The sequence below is a fragment of the Rhinolophus hipposideros genome (assembly GCF_964194185.1).
Source record: "Rhinolophus hipposideros genome assembly, chromosome: 13".
NCBI lineage: Eukaryota > Metazoa > Chordata > Mammalia > Chiroptera > Rhinolophidae > Rhinolophus > Rhinolophus hipposideros.
Window position 1 is genome coordinate 63,210,960 of NC_138059.1, and position 27,955 is coordinate 63,238,914.

General features: G+C 37.1%; 1 protein-coding gene across 1 annotated transcript in view; it reads left to right on the plus strand.

Moving 5' to 3' along the window:
- The window catches only part of PREX2 (phosphatidylinositol-3,4,5-trisphosphate dependent Rac exchange factor 2), a 242,281-nt gene extending 220,860 nt beyond the window's left edge, over window positions 1–21,421 (plus strand). The window contains exons 38-40 of the mRNA XM_081070293.1: window positions 6,035–6,137; window positions 12,070–12,137; window positions 18,077–21,421. Coding sequence (XP_080926419.1) covers window positions 6,035–6,137; window positions 12,070–12,137; window positions 18,077–18,122 — 217 coding nt within the window. The 3' untranslated portion in view covers window positions 18,123–21,421. The remainder of the gene's footprint in view (window positions 1–6,034; window positions 6,138–12,069; window positions 12,138–18,076) is intronic.
- The last annotated feature ends 6,534 nt before the right edge of the window (window positions 21,422–27,955 follow it).

A 27,955-nucleotide genomic window follows, 5' to 3' on the forward strand; every position in this document is an offset into this window, starting at 1 on the left:
AGATTTGAGAAATTTGGGATTTACAAAAGCTCATATTGCTCAGATTTTCCAAATAATGTGTTCATATAGACCAGGGGTGTCCAAACTGCGGCCCGCGGGCCAACTGCGGCCCACAATCCATTTTTAACTGGCCTGCAGCAAATTCCAAAAATATATACTTAAATAAACCAGGTGAGGCAATACGTACTTCACCTCGAGTGAGTGGCCCGGCTGTTTGTGTATTTTACCGCATATGGCCCTCGGTAAAAAACATTGAAAAAAGTTTGGACACTCTTGATATAGACGGACGAACTGGATGAGCCCAGTAGCAAAGGGCAACGGAAATTTCATTCACACAAGCATGGCTGAGTGATCACATGTGTCACGTCACATAGGTCTTGCGCCAAGATATTTTGAAAGTAGGGAAAGACACCTCCAAAATGGGCAAATGTTCCTGGTTTGGGAAGAAGTTTGTGAAATGGTGCTTTTGACCACAAGCAGAAAGTTCTGGGTCGGAGGGAATAGGTGACATGCTGAGAAGCCTCAGGATAAGGAGTTTCCTTTTGCAAATGTTGCCTGGAAAACAACTTAAGATGCTTTGAATATAATATAAATAGAGTGTGAAGACTGGGTACTTAGTAAATTCCTTTGATAATTTGCTTAACAAATTGTTCTATTATGTCATATAATATCAATGTTGAGATTCTTTTCATATCAACCAAAAAATAAATAAGAGACCCAGTTACTCCTAAAGTCTGATCCCCAATGCCATGCATGTTTATACTCGGACTAATTCTCTAACTTCATCCCCTTTTCCTCCCTGTGTGCCCCAGAATATTCAGCTCCACACTTGTTCTTAAGCTGATATTATAAGTATCAACCCCAGGGCCTTTGCACTTGCTCTCCCTGAAATGGTCTTCCCCGTAACAGCCCCTCTTCCTGCCATTCCACCGTATTCACTTTCTATTCCCCTACACAGTTTATTTTTATGGATAACTTATCACCACCTGATATTATGCATTTGTTTCTTTATTTTCTCTTTCCACTCACTAACATTTGATCACCAAAAAGAATGGGGCTCAGCTTTGATTACTGTTGCATTCCCAAGCACAGTGGAATGAATGAAGATTTTTTGGGTTTGAAGTTAAGTGCTCTCTTTTTAAAAAAGAGTAGAAAATTACAACATTGGAATGAAAGTTAATATTTATTTAGAATATGAGAAAAAACACATTATGAAATTTAAAACGCTGATGAACACCACAAGCATTTTAAAAATCTGAAATATAAAAGAATCGTTTTATTATTTAATTGCCTGACATACCTCTATAGACTTTTTCCCCCACATTTTTGGGTGACATACTTTTTGCCTCCTCAAATTATAAAAAAATTAATAGAATTTTCTATAGAGACTAGAAAAATCATTGTCATTTTTTGGCATGGCTAATCAATGTTTTAAAATAATTAATCATAGCTTAGAAAAACCTTGCAGTGTCAACATTACTCCTCTATTGTCTTACTAATTTTTAAATGGTTGTCAAATAAGATCCATGGTGTTTGGAAGAATATTACACAGAGCAATTTCTGGCTCTATGCATTTCCAAACTTGTTTCTCCTCCTCCACACACATAGAAGTTCTGACAATTAAGGTCATGAGCCCATCCTAGAAAAAGTGCTACATATCTCACTGTTACTACAGTCACTTTCAAAGTGCTCCCATTGGGAAGCTATGCACCAACGCCAGCACCTAATCCACCCTTCAAAGCAATTTTGGAACTCTTTTTCTGGAATGGCCATCAGAGCTGTCATCGTATTACCCTTGATGTCCTGAATGTCACTAAAATGTCTTCCTTTCGATATTTCCTTTATCTTCGGGTAAACAAAAAAGTCAATGGGGGCCAGATCAGGTGAGTAGGGAGGGTGTTCCAATAGTTACTTGTTTACTGGCTAAAAACTCCCTCACAGACAGTGCTGTGTGAGCTGGTGCATTGTCGTGATGCAAGAGCCATGAATTGTTGGTGAAAAGTTCAGGTCCCCTAATTTTTTGACACAGCCTTTTCAGCACTTCCACATAGTAAGCTTGGTTGACTGTTTGTCCAGTTGGTACAAATTCATAATGAATAATCCCTCTGATATCAAAAAAGGTTAGCAACATTGTTGCAACAAGTTCGCAAACTTAATTGTCAGACCTGGTACTTACAGTCCTGGGTGCCCCAGTTAGGAACTTACTGTATTACAAGCCAAGGATCCTGCACCCCTTTTCAACATTGGGTGAATTTGCACAATGGGCAGTAGGAATACTCCGTAATCCGTTCCCACAACAGAATGCTTCGTAACCTAATTATAAATGGAGGTGACTATGAATCGTGTACATATGTCCCAGTAAACCTAACTTAAACGTACCCCTAATTTACTTACTTTAGTTTAGTTCCAGAAATAACCATGGCCATGTGAACACTGCAAAACATGGCAGAGAGTAGTTGGGCTATAAAAAGATAGCAGTCATAACCCTTTGTAGTGAACACATTTTGCTTTTGCAAAATTTTAGAGCATATGACAATATAAACAAGTTCCTAGGGATCCATACAAGTAAGGGACCCTCAAACTCAACCTTTTATAGCTCGATAGTACATCCACTTCTGCCAGCACCTAATGGAACTTGTAGGTACAAAGGAGACGCTCAAAAATATTTTTGGATGGATAGATGGATGGACAAATGGATGGATGGATGAGTAATAAAAAGTACTTCTTTGTGTCTTCCTTAGCATTGCTAAATCAAAGTGCCTTTCAAATTAAATTGGACCCATTAGCTACAGGTCACATTTATCATATTAAAACTATGCTAAACCTCTGAGCGATGTGGGATCTATTTTTAATATGAAATATGTCAAGAAGATTTATTCATTGTAAGCACAGATATATTGACCCTTTGCTTTTTCTTTCTATGGGGAATTTCATGATTTCTGCATAATTTCATATCCCTGTCAAGTACACCTCCTCAGGAGTCTGCCCTAAGCAGAGCTACTACTTTGAATGTCTTATTACTAAAATTATGAAACAACTTTCTTCAACGTATATGTTACACTTACCTTTTTATGAAGGACGATTTTGTCTCTGATTTTTTTTTGTGTGTGTGTGACTCCCAGAGAAAGAGTTATCTAAAATTTTTTAAAGTGTTATTGCAGCTAAAAGGAGTTGAAACATCAAAGGCCCATACTTTCCAGGATAGTGTAAAAATATAGATTTATTTAAATTTTAGTTTACGGTCTAATGTTAGAACAGAGATAGTGCCAAAATGGAAATTAGTTCATCAGACAGGAAGTCTTGTACTGAATGGGATTTGCTTAGGATTCTCACTCTCTTGCCCGGGGTCAGCATATCCATCTCACTGGTAATCAGAGAAGGAGCTACAACATCAAATGATCTCTCATAAAACCTGACTGCGTATATGCTTATATACCATTGAAAAACCTTGTTCCACTCTCGGGACCTAGAATTTTTCAGCGAATGCCAGAATTGAAATGCTTCAATTTTTTTGAAAATTGATTTTTTTGAAAATCAGCAAATGATTTTTTTTTTTCTTTTCTCCACTTGACATTCAGATTGAGACAGATGAGCGAAGATAAAAAGTTATGAGGCAAATAGTCATGTTGGCAGAGAAATTGTGGATTTACGGCTAGGCTTTCTTTCACAAGCTTAATTTGGGAGGATGGATTTCTATGATGTTGTCATCGAAAAACTAGGTCTCCTTGGGAAACATCAACTGTGAATCAAATATAAGCAATATTACCCACACTGAGCTGGTTGTCTCTTTTAAAAAGTTTTCACTTTTAAACACTTTTGCAAATTAATTTTGGGACCTAGATAGAATATACACAGTGCTTAGTATGAAAAGGCAAGTTAGATGAAGCCATCTGTTTTGCTGGTGGAAGAAAATATAACTATCCATTTTAAGGTAGATTTTTCTGTGAGATGATATATGTGTGATTGGTTCTAAAGAAGTGACACTTTACAGTACCCTGTCAGAGAGCACGTTACTGGCCACAGTGATTGATTGGGAGATTACAGTTAAATCTTTTAAAGTGTCTGGCAGATAATTTGCTGCAGTGATACTGTTTACTACAACTTGAACTAGGGAGAAAATAAATCAGTTTAAAAGGATTCAGAAAATGGATGAAAATTGTAGGTGGCCTGTCAAAAATCTTTCACAATGAGTATTTGTTATGAGTAGGCAAGTCATGCTTTATCAGGAAGCATGGAGATACTTCAGTGTGATTAGAAAAATGGTAAAGATTTTTTTTTCTTAGTTTCATTCAGCTGGTGTGATGAGCATTATTGATTAAAATGTTAGGATCAATAAGGAGTTAAAATTGGAGTAGAGGAGAGCCTAAGGAGGAGGAAAAGGTTATGGTCTGTCGAGTAATCTAAGAAATGGTTTGTAAAAAATTGATTTTTAAATATGAGCTGTCAATGATACCTCTTGGCTTTCATTGGCATATACTGTCTTACAGCGTGCAGGTATGTGTAAAATACAATAAATACTGTTATCAGACTCGTGCACTAAATATTTGTAAGCATTGTGTACTACTAAAAGCTATCTACAAAATTAGCCCATTTGAATATGTGTTATTAATGCTTTCTAAAGAATTCTCTGTAATGTTGCTGAGGGAGCTGCTTTTCAAGTCATTTAACAGCCAATGAAATGTAAGATGTTTCTCCTTACATACAATTCTGCACAATAACACAGTAGCACTTCATCAAGTTCTTTCTAAAATCACAGCAGTAATGTTTTAAATACCTTTCTCCTCTTTTTCTTAATTCATCAGCATGAAAATTGCCCAAATATATTAGACTCCAGAGTACAGTCTCATAACCAGGGATGAAAGGGTTAGATAGTCCTCACATATAAGCACTTGCATTATAGAATTTACTTTCATTTGTAGGGAGAAACTAAACAGAGCGAGAAAAATACACGTGTAAAACATCAAAGCACCATCAAAGGTGGAGGTAAATGCAGACATGGAGAAAAGACAATCAAAATACCAATAAACTGAAAAGTGAAGTAAAACCTAACCACTAATATGAATTTTAGGGAAAACATCTAAAAGTAATGAACATTTTTATTAGATGTAGACAAAAGGTACCCCTGAAAAAACAATTCAGAGACTAGCACCTGAAAATGTTAACAAATAGTTAAATATAGGCTCCAAGAGTTGCTATAAAGAAAAATACGGAAAAACATAAAAGCAAAACCTTTAAAGGGAAAGAAAAGGAGAAAGGCTCACTAATCACTAAGTTCAGAGACTGAATTTTGAATTTTCCTGGGGTTGCTCTGGGCACCACATTTCTGTATAACTAAATAAAAGTTCCTTTTTAAAATTTTACAGTCTTTTAGATTGGATCCTAGAAGCACACTTTCTTTTAAAAATCAATTCTGATCTAATTTCACTGTTTATTTTTCTAAAATATTGGGCATATATCAGTATAAATTATCAATATGTTGAAATGAATGAAAAATATTAGGAAATCATTTAAAAATTACTTAAAATATCACTAAAGAATAATATCTGATAATAAAGTCCATTAGAATTCTGCTTATTTAATTCCCTGTGTATAAACTTTCACATAAACATAGTTCATTATAGGTTTGTTTTAAACTTAAATACCTAATTTTGGACCCCAAAAGGATAGCTTTATAATCTATTTTTAAACACATGTTCCGTGTAGGAAAATCAGTGGTTCATTGTCCCATCGCTTTGACTTTGGCTGGACTTTCCAATTTTGAATGTAGTGTTGGGGAGGAAAATTAATTTTCCCTCTACCCTTCTGAGTTCTTAGCTGAGATCCCTGTAATAAAAGACAAATTAACAAGAGAAAAACAAAGAGATGTTTGTTAACGTGTATATATCATGTATACCTGGGAGATATCCAAGAGGAAATAAGTCACTCTCTAAGGTGGCAGGTTTGGGGGTGGTATATTCTGTTACCCTGCACTAAGTAACCCACACTGTATTGAAGTGCTTAGCAGGAACCGGTGGGATTTGTCTTGCCTTTACAGGTGCACCCTGAGCGTGACTGTGGAGCAAGCCATCATTCTGGCCAGAAGCCACGGACTGCCTCCGCGCTACATTATGCAGGCTACCGATGTGATGCGGAAACAGGTAAGGGTCACAGGTATTTGTAGGGAGTCATTTTGCAGGACCTGGATTGGAAGATTCCTTTGTTTATTTATCAAGTGTCTGATAGGTGCCTGCATGTGACAGGCACTTTTCCAGGCTCAGAGGGTAAATGGTGAATAAGAAACACTCCCAGGGCAGAAGACAACACGGATTTCCATCTGAGGATTCTCCAAGAGACTTAGACAACCTGGAGGAAAGGATGTCTAAGAGGTAACTGGAAGGAGGAAAGGGAGTTGGTCATGCAAAATGAATGGATTTGGGGCGTCTGTAAAGGATACTAGAAAAGGACATGTCCCACTCTCTGGGAATTGCAGGTGATTTAGGAAGGCTCAGGGAATAGATTGGGGAAGGGAATAGGGGAAAAGCAGAGGAAAGAACTGTGGGCCCTGCATGCTTCTGGAGATTTCAAAGGGACTTACTTCTATGTCATACTAAGAAGTTTGTGTGTGATTCTGAAGATAAAGCACATACCTCAGATTTTCCTTCAGAGAACTAATAGCTGCTGTTGCACGGTCTTCAGGTCTCTGAAGTACTCATAGGTAAGCATATACTCTCTTATGAAGAGAATGAACCTTCTATAAAATAATCCCATAGAATCTCAAATGTGGTAGTTTGGTTTTTAAAATTCTTTACGAAGACAGCAATCAAAATGTACTCATCTCCAACTTACTGACTATAAGGAAAATGTGCTTAATCTAGTAGAAAAGAGTAGAAAGACCAAAGAGGGGAAAAGACACCAATTTTATATTTAATTCTGTCACCTTTTGTTAGGGCTACCACAGAGAATTGCATTAACCAATCTCTATTTGCTGACTTGGTTTGAATTGCCTGGTGATAGCGACTTCATTTTTAAGATTTGCTTTTGTAATTATGACTGCATTATTTACTAACGATGTAGTTGTACAACTCTCAGACAAAGGTAAGTGCCTGTGAGTTTGCTCCCAAGATTACACTACAGCATGTTAACCAAGTCAAAAAAAAAAACACTCAGAAGCAGCCAGAAGCGAGGCCAGGCCGGCCTGGGGACCCCAATGCCGAGATGAGGTCCAGGAAGGGCCTGACCATTGGTGCTTCCTATTGGGAAGCCCAGAGCTGAAGATTGAAAACCCAGGTCTCACGAGGTGCAAGAGAGATTTGCTAAGTGAAGATTCGATCCATGAGAAACACGTGACAGACACACTGTGATTTCGCTGGAAAAGGGCAAATACAGATGCAAACGTAGCAAGTTTCAGAAGGATTTTGGGGTAGATATACAACTTCAATTTTAAAAAAATAGTCTTGTGGTTAGTCATATCAGGATTGAGATTTGGGTGCTGAAACATACAGGAAGAGACTAACCTTTCTGTTTCACACTGTTGCTCTTAGGTTGGTGCCAAAGTAATAAAGGTTTAAAAGATTACAAATACTTGCAAAAACTGCAATTACTTTGGCACCAACCAAATATTAGAGTTAAGTTTGCAATCAGACTTGCAGAAGCCACCTCAAAATTATGGTTTATGGCAGACTAAGAGACTGGTATTAACCTATTTTTAATAATAATCCTGTAAGACGACACTTACGTGTTAATCCAGCAAGTGGGTAATTACATGTATATTCTTATTATATGGACTTAAATACGCAAAACCTTTGACTTCTTATAACTGAAAATGAGGATAGACAAAATAGACAGAAAAATAGAAACAATATTATGTAGGTTTTAATGACTTGTTTAACTGGTGCAAATCTCTTTAAAACATAACACGCATATTGTATTCATTTGTGTTACTATATATTTCTGAAATATAACTTAAAAAGACTAAATAGTTATGAAATTCTTATAAAATCCTGATTGATTTCTAAACTGCACTATTTTTCGGTATTTATCACTCCTTCCTTCTATTTTATAAAATAAATACATTTAGAATTGCATGTTCCTTCTTTCCTTGCTTGTTTCTCTGCTCCAAGTTTTAATGACATCTCCAAGTCAGTATGAGAGACAAAAAAACTGATTTCTACCTTCTTGGTGAAAGACGATGGACCCTGGGGCCCTCTCTTTAGAGAAACTGGGGTAGACTGGTGCACAGAAGAGACTTTTGCAATATTCCTTCTTTTGCTGATCCTTTGTCCAGTATTCAGCAATTATGGGCAATGGGATTAATGGCTGGGATCCAGTCCACAAGCCAACTCTTACCCACTTGGACTCTGGGTAGATAGAGCACGAGTGTAACCAAAGATTGCACTGTCTGTTACTTTAGCCTTTCAACCATTTAGGCTCAACTTTCCAGACACTAAATGGTTAGAATATTTGCTAGGTTAATGAATTACATTTTCTAAGATCTTCAGTTTCTTTTTTAGGAAGAAGAAGCTGTTCAGCATGATTTATTGTTCTTATTTCTTATCTGTAGTATAGTTTTCACATACAGATTTTGTATATGTACTTTGCATAGAGTTGTTGTTTTAATGAACTAGTTGAGTGAGAAGGAAAGATAAGAGATAGAAGGAAGCATACTAAGCTTCTTACAACTTTTTGGTAATGATTATATTAATGCTAGGCAGCACTTGGACATAATCACCTGATTTGATGAATGAAAGACTTGAGGTCAACGCTTCCATTAACATTGTATACTTAAAGTTTTCTATCCTGCAAATTAGACATCCCAGGTATTCCTTGGTGGAAGCCTACCCCAAAGTTCTTTTCTTTTTCATTTCGTTTTTGACCTTTTTAATTAAAACTGGGATTCCAAAGAATTTTGGCTCCTTAGCTATATAGTATCAGGGCAATACACACGACACTTAAGATGAGGGGCAGGGATGATGCACTCCCTGCCAGTGCCGTGGGGACACATGTGTAGGGAAATCGCCACACAGGTGCCAACAGGCAAGTGCTCTAAGGGACATATGACCTCTGTGTATCAGGACATAAAATGGAACAAATAAGTAAGTAGATTGTGAGCCCCTCAATGGCTGGGACACTGAATATATTTCCTTTTGGTGTCACAGGTTTCCAGAATAGTCCCTAGCAGAGAGTAAATGCTAAATGACATTTGTTCAATGAATGAGTTCTAACTAAGATAACTGAAAATAAGGTTTCCTGCAGAAAGTGGATATATTATGATAGTGCCTGAGAGCACAGATTCTGGAGCCAAACAACCTCAGTTTGAATCCCAGCTCCAGTGTTTACTGTCTGTGTGGTTTAGGGCAAGATTTTCAACCTCTCTGTTACTTACCTTTCTCATTATTAAAATAAAGATAATAATAGTACTTATCTTATAGTGTTGTTGTGAGAGTTAAATAGAGAAATATACTTAATGCACTTAACACAGTACTTGGTATAGAGAATGGCCAATCAATTACTAGCAGAGATGATACTTGATTAGTGCCTGGCAGGATAAATGTGACGTAGATAAGGAGGGAAGAGGGCAGACAGGGTGTTAGGCTGAGGGGGCAGCAGAAGCAGGTGTAAAACAGAAGTAGCTGGCATGCTGAGTGCATGGGGAAATGTATTGTTGAGTTTCAAGTGGAATGTGTTTGGCTTGATGAGCGTCAGTTTTATATGAAACATTTTAAGAAAGCAAACGCCTTGATATAAATGATTTAAGGGAATATTGTGAGACTGAAAACAAATACTGCACTGTAGTTTGTAAATCGATTTTTCATAAGGATAAAATTTAGAAATTCTAAGACTAGTTTACATGTAGATAAGATTGAACAAATACTAAGACTTAACAAAAAATTACTGTAAATAATAACGAGAATAAAGTTTCTGACTGAGAAAGAACGTACAAATGAGGAAAGGGAGAAGGCTGGCATCCAGAATTAACCCTGTGGTACTGGATTGGAATCAGAGGTATTTGTTTGAACCGGTGGACACATGCATGCACACGTGCACGTGCGCATGCACACACAGATAGATGGAGACATAAATATGGATGTTTGTATTTGCATCTGTCAATTAGCTCTGTCTATTGAAGAGACATAGAAACAGTTACACACCAGTAGTAGTAATGAGAGTACCCAGTATCCAGATCTTCGGTTCTCAATATCACTCTCCATTAAAAAGAGCCAAGGGTCCTTGGAGACGTGGTTAATTCCCAGGTGAGACAGGAAAGATGAGACCTGGAAAATTGTGAGGTGCCACAAAATAAACTAAGTACTCAGAAATGATGGAGGTCGTATCAGCAGGACAGAAGAAGCAACTTGCAACAATTTGAACAAAACATTATTAATAGCAAAAATATTGTGTTATAACTCATAGACTAACTAAATTATCCATGAATCCATACCGCTTTAAATGAGTACTTGAATACATAATTGGGTAGAAGGGATAACTCTTCTTCACAGAAGCATTCCAATTCTTAAATACTGCAATACCATTGCTGGCAGGATGTGCCAGTAGAGGCTAAAATCAGTGAGCAAAAGTTCGAGGAGAAATAGGATATGTGCATAGTCTCATAGCAGTTGTCCCCCCCAACATACTTATTAGCTACAAAAAGAAGAATGGTAACTGTACAGTGGAAAAATCTGGCAGATACCACCTTAACCAAGTGGTGAAAGTTCATGTCACCTGTGATAAGGGATAAGAACATCATATGATGAGGTCAACATCAGTGGTACAATGCACAGAGAAAGCGCAACATCACTTCTGTGATTTTCTTGCCCAAAGGCATATTTTATAGCTAATCATAAGAAAATATCTACAAACCCAGACTGTGAGACATTCTGCAAAATAATGTCTAGTACTCATCAAAAACATGAAGGTATGGAAGAAAACGAGAACCCCGAGGAACTGTCAGAGATTGGAGGAAACCAAGGAGACATGAAAGCAAAATGCAGTAAGGGATCTTGATTTGGATCTGGAATAGAAAAGGGACCTTGGGGGGTGGGGGGGATTTGAATAAGACATGCGCCTTCCTTAATAGCATTGTACCAAAGTTGACTTCTTAATTTTGATCATCATGCTATGCTCCAGTGAAGGGTTAAAGTTAGAGGGAGTTTACGTGCTGGGCAAAGTGTATGAACTCTGTTCTGCTTTTACAACTTTAACTTTAAAATTACTTCTAAATAAAGAAGTTTTTTTTAACTGCTTAATTGCGATTCCTAAATTCCTTTCCATTAGTCTTTATTCCACCCCACCCCTTTTGAGAGAATATATTCTTCACCCCCCCCCCCACTTCTTTCTTCCTTTCCTGTAGTTCAGAATTGGCAGCAGGAGAGAGAATTTCAGAGTTTTTTAAACCACTTTTCTTCATCTGTTCTCAGCCCTATATCCTGGTGTTCGGTTCTGTGTAACAACCAATTCCCATTAGGAACTGAACAATGATTATAGCTTCATTCATGAACTTGACAGATTATAAAGACATTTTCATTGCTAAAGTACGTTGCCTTTGTACTATAAGCTTTGAGGCAAAATTCTTACAATTTCAGAGAGCCACATTACATATCTTGTCTAGAAATTCCTTTAGAAGTATTTAAGAAAATATTTTCTTGATAAGTACTATGATGTTTAAAATAGCTAATTATTCAGCTAAGGACAAAACGGGCATATGAGTGTGATAGAACTGTGATTTCTGTTCCACGAAAGTGGGGCACAGCAGATATTTACAGCCTGCTTATTTCCGACTGTCTTAAGTATTGCTTGCTTCTCAGAATAAATACATAGAAGAGACACTGAAACTGCTACTTAAACTTAGTTTGAATGATTTAGATGGCTATTTAAATACATATCAATCCTTTGAAATAATATCAGTGTATTTTGATTTTTTAAAAGAATTAATTTTGAAAATGCTCAGATGATGGTTTTCCTCTTTCTCCTCATCCAGTCTCTTGACGTTAATTATATGATTGGAATAAATATCCTACACTTAAATGTTAATGGTATGTTAAATAATTACTAATGCAACGTAGAGCTAAGAGTGATTTTCCTTACTGCTTTCAGGGAGCAAGAGTTCAGAACACAGCAAAGAATTTGGGAGTCAGAGACCGGACCCCACAGTCTGCTCCCCGGTAAGTGACTCCCCAGGTCTGCTCTTTCCCAAAGGGCTCGCCACCCTTTCCCAGGCAGTGTCACTTACAGCTAATGCAGCTTCTCTAGGATATGCCCAGTGTAGAACTGATTATAATCATGCAAATTGGCCTTGTAAACATTCCGTGGCTAAATGTGATTAGGCATCAACACTCTCAGAGTGAAAAGGAATTTTAGTTGAAGCAAATTTAGAGGTAGGAGTCTTGACATTATTTTATTTTGCAAGTTCCATCATGAATTCAAAAACTAAAGTCCACACAGTTACTACGAAAATTTATATTCCAACTATGCCAAACATCCATAATGCTATTTTCATTTATACTTTTATGACTGCTAATGCTGTTCCCTCTGGCTTGATTGCCTTTCCCATCTGTGTCCGTATGAAAAACTATTTAACCACAAAACCCAATTTGGATGTTCATTTTGTCCTTGAATTCTTGGTTGAGTTCCCTTCCTCTTTATGCTCCTTGTATTTTAGATCTATTATATCCCTCATTGTGTTGCAATAATATGTTGTTCCATGTCTCTTTGCCCAATCTGAATGTGAATTCTTTGGAGGCAAGGAATATGTTTTCTGGATTTTATTCATTGCTCATCATAGTGGCTGCATGCGAGTATCCAAACTGATTTCAAGAACATGTCAATGAATAAACGAATGACTGAGCTTTTTGTTCGTTATTATACCAAATAGTCACAGTTCACATATCATAAGAAAGGACTCTAACCCACGTTTAAAATAAATGAACATGGGAACAGCCATCAAAGAAATGTTGTTCATTTGATTTCCCTGGTGACATTAGGGTTGGCAGCCATCTGTCTTGAAATAGGGCAAAGTGAAATAATTTCCTTTACATTTGATGGTTTTCATACATTTGCATTTTAACAAAAAGTAGGCTCCTTCAAGCATGGTCTAGACACTCTTTGTTTCCATGTACAAAGCAGTTACCGGAGTGACAATGATGATTGCAGCATTGGTGAAGTTATATTTCATTCTGAAAAACTTGTGGGCAGTGACACTACTTTCAAAAGGCAAAACATATTTCCCCTTCAAAAATGGATGGAGTGCTCGGGTTCTAATTGCATTTGTTTTGAGTGCCGATTCCTAACCCTAGTTAATCCTCAAGTCTTGTTAATGTTATTTTTCATGGTTGAGTTGATTAGAATCTAAGACTTTCTATTGCTGAAGAATCATTTCTCATAGGCATTTGCTCTCTCGTACCTTGAGCAGACATGGTGTATTTGGATAATAGACCCAATGAAGTGTTAAAATTCCAATAAGAAAACAAGATAATGGCTCAGCAAGGTCCTCTGAGCTGGAGCTTATAAACAACAATAAACAGTGGTGCGAGGTAAGACTTTAGCATCCTGATCAATAAACCAATCCGCAAGCTGAATACAAGAAAAGAAATGGATGAACTCCCTCTCCTCTTTATTGGATTATGTTTTAAAACACTTGAAATGAAACGCAATAAAGTGTGCCAGCTGTCAAGTTGATATTTTCCACAATGAACGATAGCCCTGAAAGCAGAAAGCTAGAGTGATTTTTAATTTTTTTAAATGTATTATTTCATTCACTCTACAAATGTTTATTGAGAACATAAGAAATGCAAAACACTCTGCTATGCCCCATGGAGAAAGCAAACATGAGATAGAAATAGTTCTGGCTCTCAGTGAGGTTTTGGGTAAAGCAATGAGCTGAGTAAAATATAACTACGCAAAACAGTAGAATGTTAGAGAGTTCCGAGGACCGTAGAGCGGCTGGGATCCCTCCCATCTGGGAACCAGGATCCCTGCCCCAAAGACAAACTGAAGAACATATTTGGCTCTTAAGGCCAGGCCACCCAAGGCAAATCTGGGGTAATGTTTCTGCAGATATCTTTATGCAGGTAAAGTTTGCTGTCTCTTCCTGAGACAATGTTTGGTTCAACTCTCCGATCAATCTCTTCATAGTTTTCCTAAAACCAACCACTGTCTTTTACTTTTTAAAAATTTACTCAGCAACCATATATTGAATTTCTGCTATGTGTTTTTAGATGTCAGGCACTTTGTTAGAAATTCTCTTCCACCAGTCACTGACATGCGCAGTAGAGTGACAATGGAATAAAATGAAATTAGTATACAGTGTATATGAACTGTGACAGAAATAGGCACAGATTGCCGTGAGGAGACAGAGAAGGGGTATATAACTCAGCCTAAGGATGGACAGCGGAGGTTGCAGAATGTTCCTGGCCCCTTCAGATGCCCTAGAGAGCTGAAGCAGTGACCCCCCAAGGCCTGAAAAACACATCGCATTCTGAGAAATGCACCTAGATCTCTGACGGATGTTTGATTGTGATTTTCGAGTGAGAATGATACAAAGTGAGGCAGGGGACATGGGATGGGCAGGGCTGGACCAGGAAGAGGCTTGTAGGAGATACTGAAGCATGTTTACTTTAATGTGAAGACAAGGGGGGCATTAATAAATAACCGACCTATCTAGAAGATTTAAATTTTAGAATTTATCTCTGGCAACATTGGGGGGACCCATTTGAGGACAGCTAAGACAGGAGCTTTGAAGGAGATTATTATAGTATTGAGGGTAAAGACAAGAGGACGGATGAGAGAGACATTTAGAAGACAGAATTAATAATCTTTGGGCACTCATTGAATGAAGGAGGTTAGGAAAACGGAAGATTCTAGGATGGCCACCAAATCCTTGGCTTGGATGACAAGGGGTGAATTGCTCTAGTCACTGAGAGAGTAGATACAGGAAAAAGAGCATTCACAGTTTCACTATCCTCCATTTCAGTTACCCGTGGTCAACCACACTCCAAAAATATTCAATGGAAAATTCCAGAGATAAGCAATTCATGAGTTTTAAATTATGTGCCTGAATGCATCTGAATAGCATGATGAAATCTTGTGCCGTCCTGTCCCAGACATGTATCAGCCTTTTGTCCAGCGTTTCCACACTCTAGATGCTCCCACCCATGAATCACTTAGAAGTCGTTTTAGTTATCAGATCGACTGTCATAGTATCGCAGTGCTTGTGTTCACGTCACCCTTATTTTACTACATAACGGCCCTGAATTTCAAGAGTAGTGATGCTGGCAATTTGGATGTGCCAAAGAGAAGCTGTAAAGTGCTTCCTGTAAGTGAAAAGGTCTGTTAGGTATAGGAAAAAACATAGTATATATAGGCTTTGTTACTATCCAGGGTTTCAGGCATCCACTGGGGGTCTTGGAACTTATCCCCCATAGATGAGGACAACTGTACAGGGAAAAGATGAAGTCCACTTGTTCCTGTTGAGACTAAGGATTAGTGGCACATCCACATGGAGATGCCTTGTGGGCAGTGCAAATGAGGTTCTTCTTCCTTCTAACTTTCATACATTGGCTCTTTATAGAGAAATAACCATCATCACCAAGAACCAAATAAGTCATTTCAGAAGTAATGGTACGGTGGTCTTATTTTCCATTACATTACAAAATCTGGAAACTACTGTCTGTGTAATGAAAGCTTGATTTTGTATGTGTGATTGGAAGGCAGCATATTATCATGGTTAAAAGTGAAAAGATGGTTTTGAGTCCCAGCTCGTGCTCTGTGACCTGATTAAATCAAGTTATTTACCCTCTGAGACAATTTTCTCATCGGTATGATGCGTGTAAATTGCCTCACAGCAGAGTAGTTTTGATACTTTAACCTTGTAAGAGGCATTTGCTTTAAAATAAAACTTTTATTTTGCCATGTAGAAAGATCAAGGGCACGACTATAGATTGCAGTTTGAAAGTAGAATTCTATTCTCTGCAGATTTAGATTTGGGCTGGGAATGAATACCAGCCCCAAGATGGCTGCCTGAGCCCAAACTGGAAAAGAAGAAAGGGGAGCCAGGAACAAACCTTTTTTGTGCAGGGCCACTGGTGTGTATGGACCCCCAAAATGTTGAGCAAACAGAAGCCTCCCATTTCCTAACAATTTAGCTGCCCCAAACCAAATGCCTCAGTGCAGAGTAGAAGTCCAACTCTTACCTATTACATTTTACTTCCCTATTTCATCTGCTTGTCCTAAACTCCCAAAGCCCCACAATATCCATAAGTAATGTGTTTGAACTCAAATAACCCTGAGTCTCTTCCAAGAAGCCTCACAATGGCTGAATCTGCCCAGTTTTGCATTACCCAGAGCTATTATTTCATTAGGTGATCACAGGGAGTAGCCTTTTCACCAGTTTGCAAGGCAGACCTTTCAAAGACTTGTCTACCCAGTGGCATGAGTTACAATTGGTGGCACCGTGCAGAGAAAGGTAATGGAATGTGATGGCTCAGGCCAGATGTCACCGAGTAGGACATCCTCCATCCAGCTTACTGTTTCTGTGCTAGCAGTAAGGCTAATGCCACAGTGCCTTTTCACTCACTAGGCAGTACTGTCTGGGACATGAGAGGACAGAAGTTAAAGAGGAAAAGAACTTTCCCATCATTCTATTATTCCAGCCCCGGAAATGCAATTTGAAACACCATATCCTTTAGCTGAAAACGAAGCTTTGAAGTAGATCAGCTCATTTTCACATATTATTTTCTCCGCGAAGGATGAAATAAGCCTTTCTGATCTGATGTGTCCTGGTTTCAGTATTCATTTTCTTCCATGGAGATGCCATGTGGAGCCCTAACTGCCTTTCAGACCGGAAATAGAGGTTTGCAAACCTCTAAGACAATAACCTCTTCTACACGTTTCCAGACTCAGAGAGTTCATTTTGTTAACTAGGTTTCTAACTCAATATTAAACCTTTTTCATTCTTCTCCCTGATTTAGAATTAACATGGGATTAAATGTTGAAGGAAGAGGACATTTCTATTTTGCTAAATTTGTCAACGACTCATTTCAGCTGTGTTTAATCTGTCAAACGGTGTCAATCACCACAGCCACGCCTGGGTGTGGAGTGCTTTGAAAAACGAAGAGTTGAAATCTGCACCTTATGTGTGTATAGCATTAGACTAGCTGTGAAGGAGGACCAGCGTGGCCGTGGGCACTAGCGTGGCCTACGGTGGAGTCCAACGTCCAGCAGCCTTAGGCCAGCTGGTATGATTTCAGGCCATGCCTTAACAGGTATGCACTGTGTGGTCACTTTTGCAGCTATGTCCCCCTTCACTTTGTTTTTTGGACTTAGGATTCAGCGATTCAGGAGACTGTGGAGTACTAGGACTTGTGGAATCCTAGTGTGGTCCTCTGAACTTGGCCTTGATGCTGGATGGTCGCAAACAACAACTGTACCTGGGATGCAAAATGGGGGCATCTTCCCATCTCCCAGCATCTCTCCCAGTTCAAATGGATTCCTAGACCCGCTTGAATCTCCATTTGATTCTGCTCCCATGTGAGGGGGCGATGAGCAAAGCGAGGCATCAATTCCTTAGGAAGCAGTAGCTAACTGTGCCTTTGACATTCAGGCCTCAGCACTCTGCCACCCCAGCCTACCCATAACCAGCTGCAGCACCACCAGGAGGGTGCAAAATGAAGCAAATTTCTGAAACTGGTCGGAAACTCAGTAGAGTTCCATGAGATAGATACTATCTTGCTACAAGACAATCATGGTAGACGTGGTGATAATTATAATGATGTCATCTCGTGGAATTTGGAGAATCAATTTTGCTGCCAGCATGGTGAACGGTGGGGTGAGAAACACCAGAGCAGAGGCAGCTGGTGTATAAAGGGCAACATTGCTTAATCAGTAGCCATCTAGATGTGCAAAGAGACACTGGTGTTTTCTAAATAATAGAACCGAAATTTTGGAGTTTGCTAATTTGTATGGGATTTTTTAAAATGAAATAGGCAACATGATTGTGACTCCCAAACCAAGAAATTATTATCAATGTATTTGTTACACTAATAAAAACATCTCATATAATGTCAATGCGCTGGGCCACTGTCACACTTTCTTATGCCTCTTCTAGGCTGTACAAGCTGTGCGAGCCGCCTCCCCCAGCTGGAGAAGAATAAAGATAACCTCAAGGAACCGAATGAGCAGAAGCTTCTGAACACTGGACTAGATAAAGGGCAGTCTGGCGAAACACTGTCCACTCAAGATAAAGAAAGGAATTTTTTCTCTAAATCTTTCATCATGATGTAAATAACTCATATTCAGCTTGTACTTAGATATTTCTGCTGGGAATGGATAGACGTTCATTCAGGCAGTTCCGCTTCACAAACTGATCTCTCTTTGTATTGATGTGAACTCTTCATTTTTAGGGTCAGATGCATCCCTGGAAATTACAGAAGGAAAAAAAAAAGATACCAGAGGAAAAAAAATTAACCATCGTGCTTGCTCTCCCACTCATGCAAATTATTTTATCGTGTTCTATTTTCCTCTTCTCCAAATGGGAACATGTAATAATGGATATTTTCATTTGAAGAAGGATGTCACTGAAGAAACATGGCCACATTTTCTAAATCGTACAGAAATGATACGGGCAACATAGACGGGGTGTTGTAGGTTCTCAGTTCCCCTGCATCAGAGAAAGTCGTTTCTGCGTGAAAAATGAAGAGCATGCCTTCCTCTTTCTAAGGATGTATTTCTCAGTAGAGGAGAGAGTGATTGAGGCCTCCAGCAAGAACTTCTTCCAGCTGCGTTCAGGCGTCCTTTATGCTCTGGACAGTTCCAGAAGCTGGTGCTATTGTGGGTCTCGGAAAAGGGCATGGCTCCCTTGGGCCATGTGTGCTGTGCATGACAGAGGGGGCCAGGGTGTGCCAGGGATTGGGAAGGTGCGGGACGGAAAGTGAGGGTGGGAAAAATAAGCCTATTTAAAAACTCAACCGTTAACTTAGAAAGATACCTAAAACTCTTAGGCTTTCATATGAGATGTCAGACTTTTAAGAGAATCCACCGTGCTGAGTATTTTTTTATCAAGGTATATATATAAGTTGTGAAAATAAAGCTTTATGTGTTGAACTTGAAAAGGACTATTAGAGATGTTGGTAATTTATGGAAGCACAAGATGTATTCTATTTTCATTCTAAAGTATATGTAATGTTTATCATTTCTACGTTGATAAAATAACATTGGTGTGTTAGCATAGTAATATTGATTTAAACTCCATGATTATCAAAACAATGAAAATGTCCTTATCGGGATTGTGATAATTATTTGGATTTAGACTTATTTAGTATGTGAACTGCTTTTCATAGCTAAAGTATATAAAAACCATCGTTAAATTTTAATTTATAAAATTTGTTCATGGTTTTGAAACTATCATTAAAAACCTTCCTCACTAGCAGTTGTGTATTAAATAACAAAGATACTGTTTACCTATGTATGAGATATTTATGCACCAGTCAAGGTAACAGTTATTTTTATTTGGCACAGAAGGTTTTGAGACTTTTGCGATAAGGCTATAGTATAATGAAAAATAAAGAACATCAGAGTTTTCAAAGAAAAGGTTGAACACTTTGAATTTAATGAAGATCTGACCCTAAAATGAATATCTATGTTAAGTATATCCTTAACTTACAGCGGTTTGACATTCTTGGTACGATCAGCGAGTGATCCTAAAGGTCCGTGATATTAGTACATTATGAATTTCCTGTACTATACATTTGATTATGTTCCATGTAGGGCTAATGAGTGAGCAAATCTGATTAACCAGCAAGTTCTTTTCACATTATTATTACTGTTTTCTAATTACTATCCTGGAAGCAGTAATCTCTTAGAGGGATGAAGGGTCACTTAAACATTTCAGTCGCACTTTGCTACGTTTCATGGGGGTAATTATCTGCTATTGTGGTATTTATAAATTAGCTTATTTTTAAGGTAATGCTTTCTGAGTAATATACTGTGTTTATTATTATTTTAAGGGTTCAACAGTGTAAGTATACCATCTACTTTAATAAGTGCTTGGCATTTATTAAATGACCCAAAGTTAGTAATGGTTTATCTGATCATTACTTCCTGTCATTTCTTATTGTAATAACTATTGTAGATAAAACTTAAGTAATTACTGGGTGCCAAGCAATATGTCCACGTCTTTCACCCCTACTTCATTGTTATTTCTTCACTTATTCCCCTAAGGACGATTTGAGGTGGTACTCTTTCCATCACCCCCTTTTTACAGTTGAACTAAGAGAATGGCCCAGTGACTTGGCCAAGACTATGCGACTACCAACTGATAGAACCAGGATTGGAACCCAGGAAGTGTGCCTTCTTAATACATGATGCTGCTTCTTATTACCGCAAGAACTGTTGTAATGTAACCAATCATTTGTTAGTAAAGTTGGAATTCTGTGGAGTGTGTTGCCATTCAATTATACATCTTATTATGTGGAGAAAAAAGTGAACGGAAGTATGGAAAAGGACTTTTATATAGGAAAATCTTAGAATGTGCTGGATATTTTACCATTCTAAATACACATTTGGAGGTAACGCAACGCTGTTGCAATCTGAAAAAGTGTATTCCTCATAATGAAAGATAACAGATTTAGATATATTTTGAAAGTCTGGAATGGTACATCATATAAAATTTGACTGATTCCAAAGCAGTAGTAACAGTAAAAAAATGTCGAATGAATGAATGAAAACAATTTTTTCAGTACCATAATATCCCTCCATGTGACATTGGACATTTAACTGGAATTGAGTGTTTAGAAGAGGTTAACCTAAATGCTCACTCACTCCTCTACAGCCAGTGTACCTTTAAACATTGCTATAGCCTGCTAACATTTCTCCCAAGTTCTGAGTTTTGGCATCTGCCTCTCTCTAGCTGAAAGGGAAGTTCATGCATAGAAATTTTGGTTCTTAACCTGGGTCCTAACTCAAAAGTACGTGTTAACTTAACTAGTAACTTATAGGCAATACATCTTAAATATTTTGTTACATCTTACAACGTTTTCTAATATTAAATATTACAAAATTTAATATAATATTAGAAGTATGGGCAATTTTAGGATACTAGAATTTTACGTCTATTCCCAATTAATATGTAACAAGGACGAGAGAGAGAAGAAAAGAAAAGAATTTCTGTACTAGTTTTCCTTATATTGGATATGTAATGTTGATTTTAGAATGTAAGCTTTATTTTATAAACCCAATCTATTTTCCCAATATCCCAATCTATTTTCTGTTTCTTGAAATCATATTTTTCAGTGGCTTAAATTCATTGGCCACCCTTCTTGCAGCAACAATGTTCAATGTAAAATTAGTTTAATTTCTTATGATACTATAATATACAGTTAGCCCTTGAACAACGCATGTTTGAATTATGTAAGTCTACTAACACGTGTTTCTTTTTCAATAAATACAATAAATGTGTTTTCTCTTCCTCATGATTTTATTAATCACATTTTTTCTAGCTTACTTTATTGTAAGAATACAATATGTAATACACTTACCATACAAAATATGCATTAATCAACTGTTTATGTTATCAGTGAGGCTTCCAGTCAACAGTAGGCAATGGACAGTTAAGTTTGAGGGGAGTCAAAAGTTAAATGCAGATTTTGGACTGCGTGGGGGAGTTTCTGCACCCCTAATCCTTTGTGTTGTTCAAGGGTCAGCTGAATATGATATTGCAATGACATTGGTTCTGATTCTATTCATTTAAATTTTGTGTTACTTAAATTCAGAATGAAATGAAATTGACCTTGGCTCTAACTGTTAAAAGCCAAGAAAATTGATGGGTGAAAAAATACCGAAGGGCATACTAACTAATTTAAGAAAACAAACTATAAGTTATACAGTAACAACAACAAAAAAATTATTGACTTGGAAGCATTCACTTGAGAGTTACTCCATGTTTTTGAAAATATATATTTGTACTTAAAATACTAATGTATTCTTCCATTAGTTAATGTAGGTTTTTTTCCTATAGAGCATGATTTAGTGCAGATTACAGGGCATATTTTTATTCACTTGTCTTTTTGAAAACAACATAATTCTGGAATGAATAACCTTTAAGTCATTTTACTTTACATTTTACTTCTAAGGACATTTTTAGATTTTCTTCACTAGTGGTATTGACTAATATTGAAACTAACCTTTTAGTCTGTGACTAAATTGTTTCTGAATTTTTAGAAATTGTTGAATTTTTAGAGACTTATTTTTAAGTGAATTATTACACTGAATTATAGTTTAATTACTTTCCCAGAGCCTGTAATCGTTATTTCACTAACATGCAAATAGATTAACCAATTTGCTGACTGAATTATCAGTTGTCCTGCTTCAGTATAGGAAGGCAAAAGCTTTTCAAATGGTTTAGGATGATGTAAACTTTGATTAAGAAAAAAATATTCTGCATTCCATCAGGTTTTGGAGTTTTAGTGATGAGCCTCAGAAACGTTCACCCTGTATGAAGCAGAAGGGGTGGGTGAAAGTTACAAGAGGAGTCTGGGCCAAGAAGGGGTTCAGGCTGATTCCTTTAACATACAGTGTCCACAGTCTCTTTAGGTGCTACAGTTTCATAACTGTTATTCATTAGACTTCGGTTGTAGAAAACTTTCACTACTTTAGAGCTCTGCCTTTAACAGTGATCTCAGCATATGGCCAAGTTGTGTGTTCACAGGAGACTATTTGGGATGGCCTGTGACTCCTCTACCTATTACCTGGACACATGGCCTCCTTCACACAGGATCCTTGCTTCTCTCACTGAGAAGAGACATCTAGAGTCTACTAAGATACATATAGATACATACATTTTGTATACATTTATATTTACTAAGTTTTTGTTTTTATGATAATGCAGCATAGAAATTACTTAGATTCTTATGTCTTGTTTTGGACGAAGACATGACATACAGAGTTGTTCAGTATACTGAATGTGTATTTTGTTGACTTCAGAGTTGTCTAAATACACAGGAAGCACAACTTCTGCTCACTGACGTTAGTTTGTTAGTCAAGCTGGAGTCAATTTACCTGATGTTGCTATCCAGAAGAAATAGCTGATGAGTAATAAAAGTGTTAAGTTTTTATATGATATTTCTACTAGAAATAGTTTTGGACAGCAAGTTTGGGCTGCACATAGCTGAATTAAGGCCATCCACTTGTGTATTCATTCAACAAACGTGTTTGAGAATTCACTGTGTACAAGGCAGAGGCAGTGGGCCTCCTGCATGTGTTGGATGTGTTTGGTTTGAAAAGCTTCACAGTTTCTCTTCTGTGTTAATGATCACCTGTGTCTTTTACTTGAAATCACATTATTTGTAACGCAAACTTATTCTAATACAAAGGAGGTATATATGCTGTATGAAGTCAAGAACACTAAGTTGATACAACACTTTAGAAAAGATACATTTACATTTAAATATCTAATTCCTCAAGCAAATTTATTAGAGTTTGAGATGAATACATATTTTTGTAACTTCCCAGTAAATGACTAGAACATAGCTTTTGCTTAAAAAAAAGTTATAAGTATTCATTTACACAGTATTCATTATTTTAAATAGTAAAATATCACATTGGTTCTATAAATAGTAATTCTTTTGAATGTATCCATATTTAACGTTGTATAACACCAAAAATGATGACAAATTTCATTTGAATGTGCGATTATAGTAGTCTACTGTTTCCTTTGTAAAATACACATGTAACATAGTTTCAATCACTCAGTATTTTTTGGATGGTTAAAATGATCAGTGTGCTATGTATTTTATATCATTTATTTTTGCGTAAAAAACTAGAATAGTAACATTGTATCATAAATGTCAATAATAAAGCAAAATATAGTATCATCATGTCAGCTTCTTTCCATTTAAATGTAACCATTTCTTATTATGTTCTCACCTGTTTAGGAGACAAAACTTCACGATAAACAGATTTTCACCTTTTAAGAGTTCACAGGCTCGATCGAAGAAAATTAATACACATATGAAACAAATCTACAAATACAAGTGAAGATGAGTTGTAAAGACAGTAAATGCTAAGAGGGGTCAGGAAAAGAAGCATAATATGTGCCACAGCGTAGGACAGCTTCCTGGGAGATAAGTGATTTCTGTTCCCAGAATTAACCAGCCAATCTGTCAAGATTTATTCAGTTCCTATTAGGTATAAGCTCCTGTCCTAGTTGCTGAAGGTGAAGAATGCATATTATTCCCAAACTCTGCAGTTGAAGAATTTGGTATATATAGATTACGAAGGCAGTGCACAAACCAAAATGTCAGCTACCAATCAAGGCCACACACACTGATGCAGATTGAGAGGGAAGTCAGTGAGATATGTGGACTACAGAAATACAGAGAATTTAGATCTAATCCAACATCTCTTATGAGGCATCTAGGAATTACTAGGTATTGTGCTCAGTTCAATATTTAGTGATTAGAAACACATATATATGGTTATTGTCCACGTGGCGTTTACAGTCTAGATGATAAAAACGTTGACCAAAAATATATGTATATATTTTTTAAAAAGATGAGAGAAGGCTAGGTCAGCTTTTGGGATTTGTTAAGATTAAGCAACAGAGGAAGGGAATGGCAGCTTGTTAATAAGAGAGTATGAATACATGCCCTGCAATGCAAATGCACCATTTTGCATTTTTTGGTGGGATGACGAATGAATCAGTCTGGATAGAGGATTGTAGAGTTGTGGATGGGATTAGAGAGAGAAGGGTAGAAACGAAGGTTGGGTCTGGTGGGTATAGAACTCTGAATATCAGGCTAAGAAGTCTAGACATTATACACATAAGAAAGTTGAGATCTACTTCATAACAATGATAAAAGAGTTATAAAATCCCATTGAGGAGTTTGAAAAATGTGTATATTATTGATTGTGTATCCTACCTCAGAAAAGTCCAAGAAATAACCACTGAAGGAAACAAAAATCAATAACAGGATTTTACTTTGTGGAGGTTTCTGGTATGCTCTGAGATTGCAAATGTGATACAGTAATAAAAAGAAAATGGAACCATCACGCACAGGCCATTTGTTTTATAACAACATCCCAGACACCGGTGTTCCAGAGGTGGTATTAGGGGACACACACACAAAGTATTTTGTGGTCAAAATAAGTTTAAGAAACAAAGAATTAAACAGGTTTTTTTTTTTTTTCATTATAGGACTTCTCCGATCTTTTAATGAAATTATAAAAAATCACGACTTTGGAGAAGAGAAGTGTCCTGTTGTGTTTCCCAAACTTACTACGTAGAAGATTGGACATGTATCATAGATTTGTTAATATTTCCTTGGAATACAAATACTCAGCAAAGCACACTATGGGAAAACTATTCTAAAATGTCATGATAACATGAAGAGGAAAAAAGGATAAATGCATTAATAGGAGATGGCATAGCCTTTACCTGATGGATTAAGGTTTAAAGGAAGAAATGACAGTGACAAATGAACAGTAACCGTGAATTAGAATTTAAAAAGCAGGCTCTAATATTGTAACTTTTGTTCTCTCACCATTCATCTATGTTCAAGATTAGGGGTGAGGATAAGCTTAATCCACAGAGAAATGCAAAGATGTCCTCTCCATTCTAATCGTTTCAGCTCTGTAATATGATGGCATGTTGGAGGGGAGAGCCCTTTATGATGTCATAACTTGGCTCCAGTCAGCCATGTTTGCTAGACTACATTCAAAATTCTCATATAAGGGTGTCTTGAGTGAGATGACTTGAAGGTAAAAGGTTTTTTTTTAATTAAAGTTTATTGGGGTGACTTTGGTTAGTAAAATTACATAGGTTCCAAGTGTACAATTCTGTAATACGTCATCTATAGATCCCATTGTGTGTTCACCACCCAGAGTCAGTTCTCTTTTCCATCACCACATATTTGACCCCCTTGACCATCATCTACCACCGTCCCTCCTCCCTAACCCTCTGGTCACCACTAAACTATTGTCTCACTGAATTTGTAAAGCTAGAACTTGATAATATGAACTTCCAGGCCATCTCCAAGATTCCTTGGAATGATGAATTTTCCTGATCTAAATGTGGATGGACCCCTTTTGCTATTAATTAAAGTGGGTACTTAAGAAGTTTCAGTACAGGGCTGTCTAGACATTCAGGACGTCATACAGTTCTTAGACTCTCTGCCCTTGACTCACTATGTTGCTTTTATTTAGGAGAGACCTGTGAATTCTTTCCCAGACAAGGGATAAAACACATTATTCCAGGGCTGTGTGCTCAGAAGAAAAAGCCGTGATCACCCCATGATATAATTGAATGTTCTGTTTGGGACACGTCAGTTCAGAAGGGTGAAGACAAGTGAGGATATAAATCATGGTCAAAGAATGACCAAGGACAGGCAGGGACTGATGGCCAGGAAACGGGAGGTTTACTAAAAACTTCTCTAACTGCCCACATGTTGACTCCCTGTCAGAAATCTTTCCCTTGGGGGTTAGATTTTAGGATGTCACCCACATAGCAATGAGGGATCTGGAAACTATCACCAAACTCAGAGGAAAGAAGAGGCGCGGTGATGATATAAAAGAAGAGGCTTTTATACACAGCCTTTGATAAACTTATTGGAATTGTATAAAATATTGGTTGGAAGCAAGGATAAGCTTTTCTTTCATGTATTTTTGTTAAAGTAAAATTCACATAACATAAAACCAACCATTTTAAAGTATACAATTCACGGGCATTTAGTACACTCACAATGTTGTGTAACCATCACCTCTGTCTAGTTCCAAAACAGTTTCATCACCTCCAAACAGGTTTTTTTTAAATTAAACTTTTCTTTTGAGATAACTGTTAATTCATTCACATTTTTGATACAGTTACAAAAACAGTTTAATGGAGGATGAATAGCCTTTTCAATAAATGGGGCTAGGACCACTGGGCATCATAGGCGTAAAGATGACCCTGGGACTCAACATCACCTCTCATACAAAAATTAACTCAAAGTGGATCATGGATTTAAATACAGAGGGTGCCAAAAAAAAGTGTACAAATTATAAAAGAGGAAAACTATTAAAATTGCAATACTCTATATATATATCGATAATGAAAGATGAATAGGAGTCCCGTTTGACTTCTGCAATGACAAGAGGTGCTCAAAGTGGTCACCATCAGCGTCCAGACACTTCTGATGACGGTGAACTACTGCTTGAGCAATGCTGACCAAAGTGCCCACTTCTATACATTTTTTGGTGCCCCTGGTATAAAATATAAAATTATAAAACTTTAAGAAAAAATATAAAAGAAAATCTTCAGGACCTACGGCCCGATAGAGTTTTTTAGTCTTGACACAAAAAGCACTATCTATACAAGGAAAAGTTGATAAATGAGTCCTTATCAAAATTTAAAACTTTTTCTATTTTTAAAGTCAATGAGAAGATAAGTTACAGATGGGGAGAAAATAGTTGCAAATTACATACTTGACAAGTTAGAACACACAAAGAACTCTGAACAAAGCCAGTGGTAAGAGGTTTCATACCTCTTATTCAATTTATGTAGACTTATTATTCAATTTATGTAGCCTTCTTGAAATGTCAAAATTAGAGAAATGGAGAACAGATTAGAGAGAAATGGACAGGAAGGAAGCAGCTGTGGTTATACAAGGACAACGAGAGTGATCTTTGTTATGATGGAAAGTTCTCCTTCTTGCCAGTATTATTGACATCCTGGTTGTGAAACAACTATTGTTTTGCAAGGTGTTACTTTTCAGGGAAACTGAATAAAGTGTACATGAGATTTCTCTGAATTATTTCTCACAATTGCATGTGAACCTACAATTTTCTCAATAGAAGTTTCAATTAAAATATAGAATGAGATTTTGTTTCTCCTTTGTTTGTCTTGTTCTTTTGTTGTTTTTGGTTCATATACCACATATCAGTGAAATCATAGGGTTCTCTGCTTTATCTGTCTGACTTATTTCGCTTAGCATCATACTCTCAAGATCCATCCAGG